Raw genomic sequence first — 17806 nt, 5'->3', positions numbered from 1 at the left:
ATTACACAGTATCTTTTAATTTTGAACGCACAATTTAAATTTCGTGTTCTCTTTAGTTATTTATAATTATGTGCAGTTTGCGGTATCACCATGTATACATCTATGTTAAAGCCATTATACACTTTCGGTAAACAGTATTGTCCAGGTCCCACACTTCGTGTATCACAACTTATATACAAAATAACAAACCTGTGAAAAATTAGGCTCAATCGGTCATCGGAGTCGGGAGAAAATAACGGGAAAACCCACTCTTGTTTCCGCACGTTTCGCCGTGTCGTGACGTGTGTTTAAAATAAATCCGTAATTCTCGCCAGCGAGAATTGACATTGTTTAAAATGTTTTCTCAAAAAGTAAAGCATTTCATGGAATAATATTACAAGAGAAGTCTTTCACCATTACCTTCTGTAGACCCTGTAAATTATTTGTAAATCTGTGATTTTTTTTCTGTACCGAAAGTATATAATAGCTTTAAGTAGTGTTGGTTCTGGATAGAACCGGTGGTTGACAATTCAACGTTTCGTTCAGTATACTATGATCATCTTCAGGAGGAACCGCTGGGTTGGCAACCAACTGTTCATTTAGGAACCAGCACACAAACTTAAACTAGTTTCAAATCCTACTTATTTAATACTTGTTGTTTATTCGATATATTTTTTTTCACATCATCATGACGTCAATGCCTGAGGGCTTGATAAAATTAACCAAAACCATTTAAAAAAAAAATTCCAGCTAAAAGGAACAATATTGACAACTTTACTCTAATTCCGAGTCTTCCGGGTTGCTTTAAGGGGAAAGTCCATAAGTGTTTGTTGTGAAAGATTATTATAAACTCCCTATTGACTTGTCAATAAAATTACCTCACTTTTCATTATGAAAAAACAGCCCCACGAAGAAAGATATAATTTTACTTTTGCCAGCGATTTTGTGTAGGTTAGTTGCAATTGCGGAGATCACAATGACGGTTCTCCTTGAAGTACTCTTTTCCCAACTTCGACAGCTTTTCAGACGGAATTGTTAATCCTAAGGAGCTGTAGGGTAGTAGCTTTGTAACTATTTAGCTTTTAGATTGATGGTGTGTTTAGCTTATTTGTTTGTCTTTTCTGCTATAATTTTATTGTTATTTTTGTGATAATCCATACAGTTGAACCACATAATTAATCTGCTCCCTTTTCGATAATACATGTAAAAATGTTGTTATGTGGTTTTTGAATACTTGTTCTGTATTTTGTTTTCTTTTCTTTAATACCTACATTATACGAAGATTAATTGTTAAATAACTTTTTTAAATACAAGTATGCCATTTATCGGCGGGGGCTGTGAGACATTTCGCTTCGAATTTTTTTTTTTTTTTTTTTTTAAGTTTTGCTTTACCCTGGGACGGCCCCTGCCAACAAAAAAACTATGTGCGAAGATATAAAATAAATAAATAACCAAATTGTAAAGCGATAAGATTCTCATCAGTTCTGAAAGTTGCTTATAAGGTGAAGGATGACCTAAAAATGCTCGCCAATCCACAACATTTTGTTATCCCTTTTTTATTGTTTCTAGTGGGTTATTAAAGGCACTGGACACGTTTGGTAATTGCCAAAGACAAGTCTTCTTACTTGGTGTATCTCAACACAAGCATAAAGTAACACACCTGCGAAAAATTGAGCTCAATTGGTCGTCGAAGTTGCGAGAGAATAATGGAAGAAAAAACACCCTTATGGCACGAGATGTGTGCTTTCAGATGCCTTGGATCCGAGACCTCAGCTGAGGTCTCGAATTCAATTGAAATATTTTGGTGAGAAATTAACTTCGTACTCAAAAACTACGTCACTTCAGAAGGAGCCGTTTCTCACAATGTATTCTATCAACAGCTCTCCATTGCTCGTTACCAAGTGTCAGTTTTTATTTTTTTACAATTATTACCAAAGTACACGTTTGGTAATTGTCAAATACCAGTGTTCTCACTTGGTGTATCCCATCATAACCATAAAATAACAAGCCTGTGAAAATTGGGGCTCATTCGGTCATCAAAGTTGCGAGAAAATGATGAAAGAAAAAACACCCTAGTTAGACGAATTTGTTTGCTTTCAGATAGGAATAAAAGACTTCTAGCTAAGTCTTTTATTATTTGAGTAAGAAATTACCTCTTTCTCAAAAACTACATTACTTCAGAGGGAGTCGTTTCCCACAATGTTTTATACTATCAACAGCTTTCTGATGCTCATTACCAAGTCAGTTTTTAAGGTAATATTTGTTTTGAGTAATTACCAAACGTGTACCTTCCCTTTAAAGAAAAAAGGAACACAGTTCAAGAGAAAAACACCCGTTGGCCACCACTAACTCTGTTAATCTCAGAACGTGGCTATACTACAGAGTCCCCGATATCGTTTAATGAGATTTAGCGTATTATCAGCTTCTAAACCCACTTGATTCAAGGACTCTCACCAAAAAAATATATATAAATAATATAAAATGATGACTTGTACGTGTAGCAGAGAAGGTTGAGTGTAGCCGTAGGAAATAATCTGTTTACTATTAAGTAAAAATGGTGAGAGAAATATGTTGAATCTTTTGAGTTCAAACAGTAAGAACTAAAAAAAAAAAAAAAAAAAAAAAAAGTATAAAGTATACAGTATCAAGTATAAAGCATTGTAATTTTGGTTTTCACTGTTACACCGACGTGTGTAAGCACTGTATACCCATCACTTTCCCAGAGTGCTGTGAATAAATCCACAAGCATATTACTCGGGTGAGATTTGAACCCAAGACCATTGCAATTCTAGAGCAGATGTCTTACCAACTAGACTACCGAGATTGCCCGGTAGCTTAGGGGCAGATCGAATCCTATATTTTACCAGCGGGTTTTTAAGCAGCTGAGTTAACACTGCTAACACACATCGCTGTAAGGGTAGAAACCAACAATAATACGCGCTGGGTATTGCTTCCACGTTCAACTGCTCACGAATATGTAACACTGTTTTGTTTATACCACTGTACATGTTAATGATTTGGTATTTAAAGACAGTGGACACTATTGGTAGTTGTCAAAGACTAGTCTTTTCACTTGGTGTATCTCAACATATGCATAAAATAACAAACCTGTGAAAATTTGAGCTCAATATTGGTCGTCGAAGTTGCGAGATAATAATAAAAGAAAAAACAACCTTGTCACACGAAGTTGTGTGCTTTCAGATGCAAGTTGGTTTCGAGACCTCATCTAATTCTGAGGTCTCGAAATCAAATTTGTGGAAAATTACTTCTTTCTCGAAAACTACGTTACTTCAGAGGGAGCCGTTTCTCACAATGTTTTATACTATCAACCTCTCCCCATTACTCGTTACCAAGTAAAATATTTTGAGTAATTACCAATATAGTGTCTACTGCCTTTAATTAGTACTTACAGCAACACCAGGTTGGTCAAGTTGTGAAACACACCTCGTGTGACAGCAGTCAGTTTGTTATCGGCCAACATTCTACAAATGCAAAATGAAATATAAATACAAATGTTGGCAACAAATTATATACATTTTTTTTCTATATGAAACGAACGATGGTAGATTCTTTTAAGGCCCAAAATATTGCCCAAACTGATAACAAATTACAATCAATTGATATGCTGAATCCTATTGCACTATAACATTTAATTTAAACTGTTAGAATATAGCGATTCGGGGTCAATTTCGAACTAATTAATTTAAATAATGTTAATGCTCAACTGTTGACGTTCAATTATTCTGTTGGTACTTGAATCATTTTACAACAAAGCATTCCAATTCAATTTAACGAGCAGAGTACGTTGAATTCAATGAGTTTTTGTTGGAGTTGTCCGGGGAAAACCTTTACTCACAAAGTAGTTAGCATCTCATTTGTAGAGAAGGCGCCTTTTTCTATATTGCTGATATCGTTTCTTTGGAAAGATCTAGAAAAAAAAGGAGAAAAAAAGTGTGACAGAAATTGCATTAACAATGCACGGAAATCAGTATATCGCAATCCAATAATAATTTCAATTGGTCGAAATATCAAGTGTCAATATCAAAGATAATTAGATGAGAACGGAGGGGAAGTTAAGATAAAAATCTATTCCAATTGCAAAATTTTCTTACATCCAGTTGAGATTCCACAGTGGCCTCAGGATGGATGCTGGAATCGAAGATAGTCTATTTTCAGAAAAATGTCTATGAAGGAGAGAGGAAAGAGATTATTTTAGATATAGAATCATTATTCAAGTGACTCGTTACATATACATGGTTGTGGTATTTAACACCAGAACAAAAACAACAACAATAACGAGACAAGCGCACAACTACTGATACAAGAACAACGACAACGACAACGACAACGACAACGACAACGACAACGACAACGACAACGACAACAGCAGTATCAACGACAACGACAACGACGACGACGACGACGACGACGACGACGACAACATCAACAGCAGCAGTGCCAATAGCAGCAACCTTAACAACAACAAAGGCAGCAGCAGCAACAGCAGCTGCAACAATCGCAGCAGCACATCAACGTCAACAGCAGCAACAACGACAATAAAAACGCACACAAACAACCAACTGCAACAACAACAACAACAGCAGCAAAAGTAACAGCAACAGTGTCCAGATCACAGAGTGAAACCCTGCACATTTCCGATTTCCCTTTCAGTCTGCTTTTATATATATAAACCATAGCAATACTTACATGGTGAAGAGTCGAGGAGTATGTTCAAATACTCCGACCTCCAAATCAGAAATCTGGTTACCGCGAACATCACTTCAAGATAAATCGAAAGAAATATTTGTTTACCTTCGGTCCCTGTTTATGATGACTGAATCAAAAATGTTACGTACAGTAAAACACGTATACAGGAAACCAGGTGTTTTACCTTCAAAGGGTTCGGGTACTTTGAACCAAAGATCCGAGATAAACTTACTCGTTCAACGAGTTCACAACAGAAACGTAAAAGAACTGAACAAGAACTGAAAAAGGACTGTCTATTTATACTCAATACTTACAGGTCGACCAGAGAATCCAGTCCAATCAGGCTCGTCCGAGCGAGGGTTTTCAGATTGTTGTGAGCTAATTTTCTTTAAAACAAAAGTGTATTGTTTGTCGTTAACGAATATTCAGGTCCTTTGATGGGGGATTATTATTATTATAATGTTCGCAGCCCCCCCCCCCCCCTCAAAAATAAAATATTAAAATAGTACACACTTAAAAAACGCCAAACCTTAGTGACACATAACCACCTCAAGATGGCTGGGAAAATGTCGCCTATAGTTTATGTCTTGCATTGATAAGGAAACATTTTGTTTGGATTGTCCATGTCCAACTGCTTCGAACAGTGGCCTCATAGAGACATCACAGACCTAAACATAATATGACAACTCTGCCCCAAGTTGACAATATTGACGTAAACTTCTAATTCAAATTCCGCGGTTTTAGCCCCGAGTCACAAACTTATTGGGGCGTGAGTTTTGCCAATGGACAACAACTGTAATATCAAGAAGATGTTGAAAAGACTGTAGGAATTCTCTCCCAGATAAATCTGTGAATATTTTTTTTTCTAAAAATGACAATGTAAAACTAATTATAACATTCCCTAAAGTAAACCTCAAATTTGATTCCCTACTCTAAATCAATAGATGTTAAATTGGCATCGGGATAAAAAGAAAAATTCATTATTTTGGTTTTACTCTTACACCGATGTCCTTTCATGAGTTCTGTAAAAAAAATCACTCGGGTGGTAACGCACAGGGTTCGAGCTGCCTCTAGCTACCGGGCAATCTCGGTGGTTTATTTAGACACTACTCTAGGACTGCAAAGGTCGTCGGTTCGAATCCCATCCGAGTAATATTCATGTGATTTTTTTTGTTCACAGAACTCGGTATTGAGTATAACACTTATCGGTGTATATGGGTAAAACTAAAATGGATCACTCGATGATCTTAACAACAAAATTGGTTAGCATGTTTTAGTTAGAAATTTTCTGCCCGGTTTATTTTGTTTATCTGATGTTTAGATGTCTAGTTGGTACTTTCTAGTCCTCGGTCTTTTTGTTGTCCTTTTTTGTTGGTCTTCTGTCCATGGCTTTCTTGTTTACTGCCCTTTAGGCATTTTTGCTTAATTCTGTCGGTTACATTTTTTGTGATTTGCTGTATTTGAATGTTTTTGTTGCTAATGAAAAAAAAAGATTGAATGAATACTGTGAATCACTTACAGGAATTTCAGTCTACTTTGTGAGGCGAAGAATCTTGCAGGTATTTCGTCCAAACCACACGCGATCATATCTCTGTACACAAAAAAGAATCACACCTGACATGAACTACACGGTGAAAACAACCAACCATTTGTCAACTCAATCCCCTCCAAATTCACTCCAACTTCGAATGAAAGTTGAGTAAATCGTACTTTGGCGAGGATGCACTTGGGTTAGTATAGCTGTGAGACATCACTGGTCCCTAAATGTAGCCCGTGGCTAAGTGTAAAGCTTCAACCTCGTACCTAGATGTATACGGTAAGAATATGGTTCGGGCTACATTTAGATCTGGAGCTATATTTGGGTACAAGGTTTGGGCTACATTTGGAACTACATGGACACATTTGTGTACAGGGTTTGGGCTATATTTGGACACAGTACATTTGTGTACAGGGCCCAATTTCATAGAGCTGCTAAGCACGAAAGTTTGCTTAGCATGAAATTTCTTCCTTGATAAAAACAGGATTACCAACAAAATTTCAATTTGTTGCATATTGCTTGTTACTGGTATTCGGCTGTTGTCTGCTTATTCTGAAAATCAGGTGAAAATTTGGTTGGTAATATTTTTTTTATCAAGGAAGAAATGTCATGCTAAGCAAACTGTGTTTAGCAGCTCTATGAAATTGGGCCCAGATGGCTACATTTGGACATAGGGTTACATTTATGTACAGGGTTTGTGGCTACTTCAGATCCCAGGTTACATTCTTATTTTGGTTCAGTGTTTTAGGCTAAAGTTAGATCTTGGGTTCTACATGGTGTTGGACTACATTTAAATCCCTGACAATAATTTAGAAGGTCTTGGGTCTTGGATTTAAGGTTTGAAGACGTGAAATAAAAAGGGGGCAAATATTGAACAACAAAATGAATACATATTATAGCAAATAGTCCGTCTTAAAGTCTCGACAGCCTCAACTATACGATGTTGTGCTGTGCAATTCTCGATTGTTTTTGGTCATTGGGGACGAGTTCAATCCCGTCTAAAAGCAATGCACGTGCGACCAAACTTCCTCAAATAAGTGAGATCTGAAGCTTTGCATGGTGTGTATAACAAGAATAAACTAAAAGTAATTATAAAATTGTGGGTACAACCATGTAATAAATCTCTGTTTAGGGAGTGGTGGCTCTGAAAAAAAAGCCTGCTGGGTTTAGTCCCAACGTTTCGACAGTATATTCTGTCCGTCTTCAGGAGAAAGCTGAACACTCCCTACTCAACAGAGATTGATTACATGGTTGTACCCGCAAATGTACCGACTTCTTAAGGTATGTGGATAGTATCGCCATTGTGGTATCTTGCCTGCCAGAAAGACTCTGGAATGTACAAGGTCCCTCTTTGATACTCCATAAACGAGTCAGTTGTTATTTGAAGTTTATTCTTAGCTTCCAAAATGTTCCAATTAAAGTAAGACTTTCATGGTCTATATAACATCAAAAACCAATCAAATTTAATGACACAGTATTGCACTTTTGAATCATTCGTTCCACTCAGTCAAGCAAACCTCAAGTTAATGTTGTTCCAGGCTATACGTTAATACTATTAATTAAATGAGTGCATCCCTCAAATTATTCCCAATCACAAAAAAGAGACTGTAGACACATTTGGGAGGAATTAATTGAGCTGCAGTACCCCCTCCCTGCGTTATGAGATATGACGATATATAAACCAGATGATATATTAATAACATCCAGAGGGTGTAGGACGGGCAGACAGAGCAGCATAAGGTTGATTCGATGGCTAAATGGCAGTGGTGTATTGCAACGTTAGGCGTCAGAGTAGACGATGCGTAACCCACGTTTTTTTGTGACAAATTACCAGAACAGTCCTAAGCGAACATGTGACTTGGTGGATTACGTGCGCTGTCCTGCTTAAAAGAATGTACCCCATGCCTTTAAAATAAACCCACGGCATCCACATCAGTTTGCTGGAGTGTCCTGTGCTTTTACGTTTTCCTCATTGTCGTAGAGTGTCCCGTACCATAGGAAAACTGCCGTGCCCCTTCAAGAGCGAAGTTCAATGCCTGGTACCGTATAATTTTAGTTTCACAAAAACCTTGTACAGTCCAGAGCCTTTCTGGTTGGCAAGTGCCACTTCAATGGTGATACTTTCCACATCAAATAAGAGTACAGTTGTAGAAGTGTACAAGTTCTTGTCTCCTTTCTAATTGAAAATTGAATAAAAACCAGACACTCTCCACATAAAGTAGAGGATTTCTTTTCCCATCGAGCTGTGTACAAATCGTGACTTCGGGAAGAGGTTCTGGTTCTAGCTATGGCTCTTTTGTAAATATGGTTACGGGGCCACAGGTTGCATGTTATATTAGTGCAAACAAACTTTTAAATAATGCTCTTCTCCTTAAGCACCACGGATGTACTTTCTGTCAGGGACCACAGTGATTTACAACAAGCAAAGAACATTTCGTCACTTAAAGGAACACGTTGCCTTGGATCGGTCGAGTTGGTCTTTGAAAAGCGTTTGTAACCGTTTGTTATAAAATGCATATGATTAGAAAGATATTTTCAAAGTAGAATATAGTGATTCACAAAAGCATCACTCGAAATTGAGTGGTTTTCCTTTTATCTCGTCGACAAACACGGTCGGCCATATAAAAATGGCCGACCGTGTCAAAGTTCGCAAAGTAAACGGAAAACCACGCAATTTCGACGCAAAGAAAAAGGAAAACCATGCAATTTCGCGGCAAATGTGTGTGGATCATTGTATTCTACCTTTAAAACATCTTAGTCTAACCATATGCATTTTATAACAAACGGTTACAGACGCTTTTTGCAAAGACCAATTCGACCGATCCAAGGCATCGTGTTCCTTTAATGCAGCAGATAAGTATACAACGAAGTTATTCCAGCAATTTAATTGTAATGATTTTTTTCCCAAAAGCGATTATGAGAGAGTAAAGCATAGTTACATATAAAACTAATATCGAAGTCTTATATATAGCGCACGATATATACACAACAAGGTAGGTCTACTCAAGGCGCTTAGTATATACAATAATTATGCAGAAAAAACTGTTATTGGAGTTATGAATTCTGAGACCCAGTTATGTAGCACCTTATAATGGTTTACAAGGTGCTACGGCGCATACAGCAGCCACAGCCAGGAACACCAGGGCGAACCAGAAACTCCAGAGTTTTGAATTCGGTTCTATGATAACTATAGTTGCATAAATATATGGCGAAACGACGTTGGCATCTCTACTAACTGAAACACAAAAATGTACTCACAATCTTTCCAATTCTGTAAGTGGATTAAAGACTTCATCGTCGATGTGACGTAGTTTGTTCCTTGACAACGATCTGGAATTATGTAAGGCAATGAAAATAGCGTCACTGAATACTGCTGCTCCTGGACATCCCCAATTATGAACCTTGGTGGCTTGAAGAAGACAACAAATACTGATTACCTCGTTGTCTTAACATAAACTTTCAGATTTGTAATCGATTTTGCAGTGCAAAAACTTGGACGTTGAAATTGACATTATAGGTGTTGTCACATACAGATACAAAAAGGGAATCAAACAATTAATACAATTACTGCTCCTAATTAAAGACACTGGACACCTTTGGTTATTGTCAAGACCAATGATCTCACAAAATAGAAAAAAACCTGTGAATTGGTAGTCTAAGTTGCGAGATAACGTTAATGGAAGAAAACTCACCCTTGTCACACGAAGTTGTGTGCTTTCAGATGCTTGATTTCGAGACCTTACGCGTTGGGTCTTAAAATAAATTCAAATATTTTGCTGAAAATTACTTGCTTAAAAACTACGTTACTTCAGAGGGAGCCGTTTCTCATGTTTATACTTAATCAACAACTCTCCATTGGTCCTTACCAAGTAAGTTTTTATGCTAACAGTTATTTTTTAGTAATTACCAATAGTGTCCAGTTCCTTCAACAATTATATGGGGTTTTTGACACAGAAAAAGAACAATAACTAGACATTGTGTGTTTGTCATTTGAACGAGCAAACCTTCTATATATGTGTGGCTAGTGTGGAAGTAACTTTTGGTAACTTAATCTAGTTTCGAGCATTTGACAGTTGACACCAAAGCTCTGACCTCATTTCTTATAAAGTCATAAAATATGGGTTTGCATTTATAGCGTTTGAATCCAGCATTGATACCAAAGTATCCGGCACTTGGACAACTTCTTAAAAGGTCTTTTGACAATGCCACTTTGGCTACTGAATGGACGAGAAATCGGAGGGTGTCCAATGTCACTTGTTCTTGCAGTGATATTGATATGAATTAGCACTTGAGGATGAATTCACCGGGAGCAGGACCCCGTGAATGCGACAAATAGCACCCCAGGGATCGTTCAGAAAAGCTCGCCTAAACGGCGTGTGCTTGTTAATGTCGGGCAAAACATGCCCAATACAATGTACGGCGAACTATTGAGTTTCCAGAGTTTTTTTTTTCTCGTTCAGAACTCGCAGACAAAAGCACATCCCCGGTTGGTCCAGGGAGTTATTGTCGGCAAAAATATCACATTTCGATGTTTGCTCACGATATATGTTGGAATAACGCATGGGGCTGCTAAATGTTGCAGTGGAAATATATCATGCTGTGCTGAATAAAGTTGATGCGATGGGATCGCGAGAAAAATATTGATTAAAGTAAAGTGGACACCTTATCGGGGGAAAAACAGTCTAGCCAAAAAATGCAACTTAATTCAAAAGGATTTTGATACCTTTTGTAGATCAAGTTTGTGGCTTCAATTCATACTCACGGTCAATGAAGATGTAAACAATAATATAATACACATATGGAAGCTTCAGCCTCATTAGTAGTTCAGCTTTGCGAACAAAAGTATAAAAACACCAAGCAATCTGTTCAGGAGAGTCGCGTAATGCTTTTGTACATGCTAAAAATAGTTTCTGTCTCACTGAGGCGAAATTATTTCGTATTTGTTTAATCATTTCTCAAGAAAAAACTACAGCACCTCAGCAAGTAATATCTTTAGTGCACCTGTGTGGATGAAAAGGTAAAGTTCACATACTGAAATAAGTTGTCTTGCATACGAACAAAATAAGATAACAAACACGAATTAATACGCAAATGTGGTAAAATGACTTCTAAAGACTTGTAACGACTCTACTATTCAACTTACAATATCCGCAACTGGGTTAGATTTGCCAAGTCCTCTCTTGCCAGCTCGGTTATCTTGTTGTCGGAAACGTCTCTGTTGGAAAGAAATGGAAGGACTTGTAACACCTTTAGAAGAGTATGTGTATGACTGTGCAGCCTTAGTGCAGTCACAACCGACAATTCGGACAAGAATGAACCCTTTGGAATTCCACACTGGACATCTCCATCATACACCTCGTCAATTAGAGTATAGTTTCCGTTACGTCACACAATAATTAACGTATTATTGAAACTGCCCAAAGCAATCTTTGACTAATTGCGATGACGTCTTATCAATATGCAGCTTCCACGAAAATGCAGAATAATTGATTTACATAGCAGAGAAAATAGTTTACCTTGGCGTATCAAACCAATCCTTTGACCTCAAAACGAATTACCTATACTGGACTTCGGCCTATCTATTTAAAAGGGTCCGTATGTATACGTTTGGTAAAAACTCTGAAATTTAATGAAATGGCAACCAACGTTGTAACCAGGGCCCAATTTCATAGCGCTGCTTAGCGGCCGATTTTGTGCTTACTGTGCATTCTATTTCATAGCGCTGCTAACCGTAAGCAAACGAAAAGGCATGCTTACCTTCCGGTGCTTACCGCACGAAAATAAATGACGTCACAATGCAAATCCACGGTAAACACGCAATATGGCCGCCCAATTTGTCTGCTAACTGTGAAAAACGCTAAGGCTTAAGCAAATTTTTCTGCTACAGTAAGCATGCAAATTTGCTTACCGTTAAGCAGCGCTATGAAATTGGGCCCAGTACAGCAGCTGTATTTGACAGTATAATGAATTTTGAGAAACACTTCACTTCGAAGTACTATACGCCTCTCTTAATATTTATGCATGACGTCATAATTCTTGCCCAAAATGAGACATAAATATTAAGAAAGGCGAATAGACCTCTATCACGGTGTGGTCATCATGATTATCACACATAGAGCTAGCTCTATGATGTCACTACATTCCAACTGAGGTTGGACGAAATATTAGTCTGGTGTCATGCGAAATGAATGTTATCATTCATTACTGTTATACCAAGCAGGGGGCATAACCAAGACGGTGACAGCATGATAAAGGTCTATACGGATAGGGAAAAAGATGATACTTTTTATCCCCCAAAAGTGATCTATAGAAAGCATTACCGCGGTAACGCTTATCATATTGTGTATTCCTTTTGGGATTATCTTTCTATTTATTCGCAAAAGAGTTTGGGCGATATCTCAAAACCGCGATCACCTCATGAAATGAAATTTGCATAGTTTTATTTGTATTGTTTACCACTGTTTATTTACATAGGATTAAAACAATCAAAAATGTTCCAAATTCAAAGGTATAGACTACCTTTATGTAAGCACTAGACTCTGTGGTGCCTTTTTTAAGTAAAATAAAACTCACATAAATAGTGTGTTCTCTGGGAGGTTTCTTGGGAACGACGTGAGTCCACTGGCTCTGCAGTCAATCTTAACACCAATGACTGTCCCTTCAACGACCGGTGACTGCGTGCCTGTTCCTGTAGTAGAGGTTGAACGGTATGAAGGTGTTTCCGATGTGTCGTCCGGACCTGTTGGAGATTCAGCGGGTAGGGTGGAGAATCTAACCGGGCGTTGAGCCGCTGAGGGCTTCTCTAGCTCGACGATGCACTCGCAGGTCTCGGGGAATGTTCCATTCTCTGTGAAAGAATATACCCATTCGTTTATAATACACTTCATGTGTGCAGCCGCAAATCATATACATATTTTTCAGTATATACACCATGGTGCAGGGAAGCACATTATGGTCAAAATGATTGCTTAAGGACACAGGTATCGTGATTATCATTGACCTCGGGGAGCTACTCGAGTTCGTCTGTTTGTGACACCTCTCGCCAATGGTTCGTATGTGGTTTTATTCACATGACTTCTTATCAAGGTATTAACACATGATTGGTAGAGCTGACACCATGGTCGCATGGTCGCAGACAGTGTTCATGTTGTCTTTGATTAACGTTACTTTAAACGTTCTCGTACGCTTCTTTGAGAATCGTAAGACACTATACTCGTAGCACTGCCAAGAAAAACCTGTTCGTTTCCCGCCAGAGAACAACATTATACCAAAATAGTATTGTTCAACGTGGCGTTATGTTTTGGAATAATTTGAGTTACTCAATTAAATCTTCAATCACTCTTCCTGCATTCACAAGAAAAAAAACCAAAAAAACTTCTTGATGCTTATTCGTATGGTTTATTTAAGTATATTGTTAACTTACTCACCATCATATATGAACCTCTGTCGTGTATTCTGTTTGTCTAGTCTGTCTTGTGTTCTCTTTCTTCTGTATAGTATTTTATGTTGTTTGTTTGTCCATAGGTTAAGGCACAAAAGCCTCTGCTTCACCCTAACCTAATTGTTGTCATACTTTAAAAGCTTCCTAATATATAACTATCTAAATCATTGTAAACTTTCATATCCTAAGATACTAAGTAATACTGTAAACTACTCATAATTTGAATATACTTATAAAACTTTGTAAAATGTGTAAGATTAAATGTAGGGTAGCAATAAAATAAATGTGTGCAAATACAAATACAAATACTTAAGTGCTACCTGTAACATTATGCACTGATGTTGGTTGGCTCAAAGTTGCCTTTAGAAATTGCCTTGTGTGACAAAGCTTTGATGCACACTCATTTCTTTCATAGAGCTGCTTAGCGCAACAAAATTATGCTAACCAGAATATGGTTACCAGCCAAAGTACATGACACATGTACAATTGGTCACTGGTTTCCTGCTTATTTTTGCTAAGCAGAAAGGGGTCGACCATTTTTTCTTCCCTTAAGCATGGAATTAGTATGATGTATTACATGCCTCGTTATTTGTATTGTATTAATATTCATTTTATAAATTAAAGGAAAAGAAGAACAGACCCCATAACTTGGGGAAGGATTACAACAATAACAACATTTTAGTTTACGATTTATAACAAAGAACTGAATTGATTTCAAGTTTACCGCATGGAGCCTCGATTAGAAAGTTGCCAGCCTCGTTTTGATAACTGGCTGAGTCATCATCATCGCAATCATCATCTTCTTCTTCTGAATCATCGCAATCATCTTTCTCACCAAACATTGCGTCCCACAACTGATTCGTGTGGAAATCATCTTTGAACAAAATGTGAAAAAAATTGTTAATCGCCTGATGACGTCTCTGACCCAAGCAGAGTTTTTCTCGAATGACAACACAACAATTAAAGGAACACGTTGCCTTGGATCGGTCGAGTTGGTCTTTGAACAGCGTTCTGTAACCGTTTGTTAAATAATGCATATGGGTAGAAAGATGTTGTTAAAGTAGAATTCAATGATCTACACAAATATGCCTCGAAATTGCGTAGTTTTCTTTTTACCTCGTCGACCAACACGGTCGGCCATTTATGGGAGTCAAATTCTTGACTCCCATAAATGGCCGACCGTGTTAGTTCGCGACGTAAAAGGAAAATCGTGCAATTTTGAGTGATACTTGTGTGGATCATTGTATTTTACTTTTACAACATCTTTCTAACCATATGCATTTTATAGCAAACGGTTTCAAACACTTTTTATAGACCAACTCGTCCGATCCAAGGCACCGTGTTCCTTAAGGACAAGTAGTCAAGTGTAACATAAGTGGCCTTTTCACATAGTAACCTTTTTTAGGAAGTGAATGTGAGATAATAATGATACAATTTTAAGTTATCCGTGTTTCTGTTGGTGCTATTTCCCAGGATCTTCTTCTTTTGTGTGATCACCCTTTACTGAAGGGGTAGTGTCCTCTACAGTCATCAAACAATTAAAGGTAGTGGACACTATTGGTAATTACTCAAAATAGTTATAACCCTTAAACCTTTCTTGGTAATGAGTAATGGGGAGCTATTGATGGTATAAAGCATTGTGAGAAACGGCTCCCTCTGTAGTAACGTAGTTTTCTAAAAAGAAGTAATTTTCCACGAATTTGATTTCGATACCTCAGATTTAGAAATTGAGGTCTCGAAATCAAGCACATGAATGCACACAACTTCGTGTGACATGGGTGTTTTTTCTTTCATTATTATCTCGCAACTTCGACGACCGATTGAGCTCAAATTTCCACATGTTTGTTATTTTATGCATGTGTTGAGATACACCAAGTGAGAAGACTGGTCTTTGACAGTTAGCAATAGTGTCCATTGGCTTTAAAAAAAAAACCTAAACAAATCTTGAAAACTACGAGAAACTCACTACATTCCTCCTTTTCCCATTCATCTGACCCGTTGTCGCAGTCCGGCGTCCCGTCACAGATAGCGTCCTGAGGCACGCACTGCGTCGAATTCAAACACGGAAACTCTTCACCGCAATGCCTGTGAACATCTATGGAACGTCGTTGTAGGTTCCTCAGCACTATGCCAATGGTATATAAAAACAAAAAGACCCAATAAAAACAGAGCAGATTATTTGTTTATTGATCAACTTCATACATTCATGGTGCCCAGGGAGCAATTGGTCGTTTATGTGTTGTTTGTGGTTCACACTGCGAATCTACAGTAACCGAAAACTTTCCCCCGCGAGGCTTAACAAAAAAGGCAGCTTGCTTTCTTGAAAACGATACTCATATAGCTCCTGATATATATTTTTTCTAGTTATGATAATTTCCAGTAAATCAGTTCAAGAGGGAATCTAATACTGAGTGGAAATGGATCATTTCGAGGCCTGAAAACATTTGAAGATTAGTCGCGTAATAAAAGTAAGCCCCGGATCCAAAATTGTGCCACATCAAAATATTATTACAGTTTAAATGCACGAAAGCACACTTTGCATATAGACTGATAGTAGATTATTGAATAATAACTTTCTTTATGCTAATAAGTTGTTCAATTGATTCCCTTGTGGTTTATTACGTGGTATATTATTTAATTAATCTAATTTATTTTCAGTAGTATATTTTTTTTAAATATTACGTCCATAGAAGGACCATTAAAGATTAACTGAATAATCCAAAATATGAATCCTAATACTGATTATTAGTTCGTTTCACTCGCCTATTTATGTTGGCTGGTTAGTGCTTAAAGGCAGTGGACACTATTGGTAATTACTCAAAATAATTATTGGCATAAAACCTTACTTGGTGACGAGTAATGGGGAGAGAGGTTAATGGTATAAATCATTGTGAGAAACAGCTCCCTCTGAAGTGCCATAGTTTTAGGGAAACACGTAATTTTCCACGAATTTGATTTCGAGACCTCAGATTTAGAACTTGAGGTCTCGAAATCAACCATCTAAACGCACACAACTTCGTGTGGCAAGGGTGTTTTTCCTTTCATTATTATCTCGCAAGTTCGATGACCGATTGAGCTCAAATTTTCACAGGTTAGTTATTTTATGCTTATGTTGAGATACACCAACTGTGAAGGCTAGTCTTTGACAATTACCAATAGTGTCCACTGCCTTTAATGGCTTTTATGGATTTGTTATTGTGAAGTATTGATTCGTTCTAACGAAAATTGATCTTTATAACGAGAATTAACATCAGTAAGCGAAAAAAATGATGCGTTATACGGAGAAGTTGATCCGTAACAACGAGAAATTAATCCGTAACAACGAGAAATTGATTCCTTATAACGAGATATTGATTCGTTTTAACGAGAACTTGATTATATATGTTTTGTTCTGTGGGGTCGGATCGTTGTTAGTAATCATGTACATGTAGTATTTCTCGTACAGTTTGCTATGTTTATACTAATGAATGTTTTTAATTGCGTGGCACCTTCGAAAAATAAAATAGCGTTTCACTTAAAAATGTCCCCAGGATAAACAAGAAATAACTTTATATAAGTACATAAATAGATAACCAATGGCCAGTGAGCTTTCAGGTTGAAAATATAACACATTTCAAGTGACGCATCACGTACCTTTTAATGATATCCCCCTTCCCCCACCCCCCTAAAAAACAAAATCCCGCACCCTACTATTTTGTTTAAAATCCAATAAAACTACATCACTCTAATCAACGAACAACAGTGTGCTCAACACACATTTTTCTTCAGTTCTCTGCCAAGCCTTTCGGTGCGACAGATATCATACGATTCAACCTTCCTTGTTGTTGACCAAGAAGAGAAAAGTTGAAGAATGCTCTTCCTCTTAAGGTCTCCCTCATCAGCAAAAGGCAAGGAATTAAACCGGGTCTAGGAAACATCTCTAATCAGCCAGGGCAATGTTTACTCGCAAATACTGCCATTTAAGAAAAATGAGGTCACATTCAATGGCTACCCGGATACCCTTTCTTCATTTTGATCGCAAACGTCGAGTCTGTGGATCGACAAACGTTTTGATTGTTACAAAAGCAACGCGGATAAGCCTTGTGTATTTTCTGCTTTCTGCAAATAATTTCACGAAGAGATGCCCTTTTTAGGCATCGTTG

General features: G+C 37.5%; 1 protein-coding gene across 2 annotated transcripts in view; it reads right to left on the bottom strand.

Annotated features, from left to right (window-relative positions):
- The window catches only part of LOC139947031 (uncharacterized), a 49637-nt gene that overhangs the window by 13117 nt on the left and 18714 nt on the right, over positions 1 to 17806 (bottom strand). For both annotated transcript variants that reach the window (XM_071944852.1, XM_071944851.1), the window contains exons 3-13: positions 15631 to 15789; positions 14389 to 14538; positions 12797 to 13070; positions 11367 to 11438; positions 9482 to 9553; positions 6206 to 6277; positions 5001 to 5072; positions 4687 to 4758; positions 4092 to 4163; positions 3836 to 3907; positions 3390 to 3461 (exon numbers count right to left, since the gene is read on the bottom strand). In XM_071944852.1, coding sequence (XP_071800953.1) covers positions 3390 to 3461; positions 3836 to 3907; positions 4092 to 4163; positions 4687 to 4758; positions 5001 to 5072; positions 6206 to 6277; positions 9482 to 9553; positions 11367 to 11438; positions 12797 to 13070; positions 14389 to 14538; positions 15631 to 15789 — 1159 coding nt within the window. The remainder of the gene's footprint in view (positions 1 to 3389; positions 3462 to 3835; positions 3908 to 4091; positions 4164 to 4686; positions 4759 to 5000; positions 5073 to 6205; positions 6278 to 9481; positions 9554 to 11366; positions 11439 to 12796; positions 13071 to 14388; positions 14539 to 15630; positions 15790 to 17806) is intronic.

The sequence above is a fragment of the Asterias amurensis genome, chromosome 14 (assembly GCF_032118995.1).
Source record: "Asterias amurensis chromosome 14, ASM3211899v1".
NCBI lineage: Eukaryota > Metazoa > Echinodermata > Asteroidea > Forcipulatida > Asteriidae > Asterias > Asterias amurensis.
The sequence above is the reverse complement of the archived record's forward strand: the minus strand, read 5'-3'. Positions and strand labels throughout refer to the sequence as shown.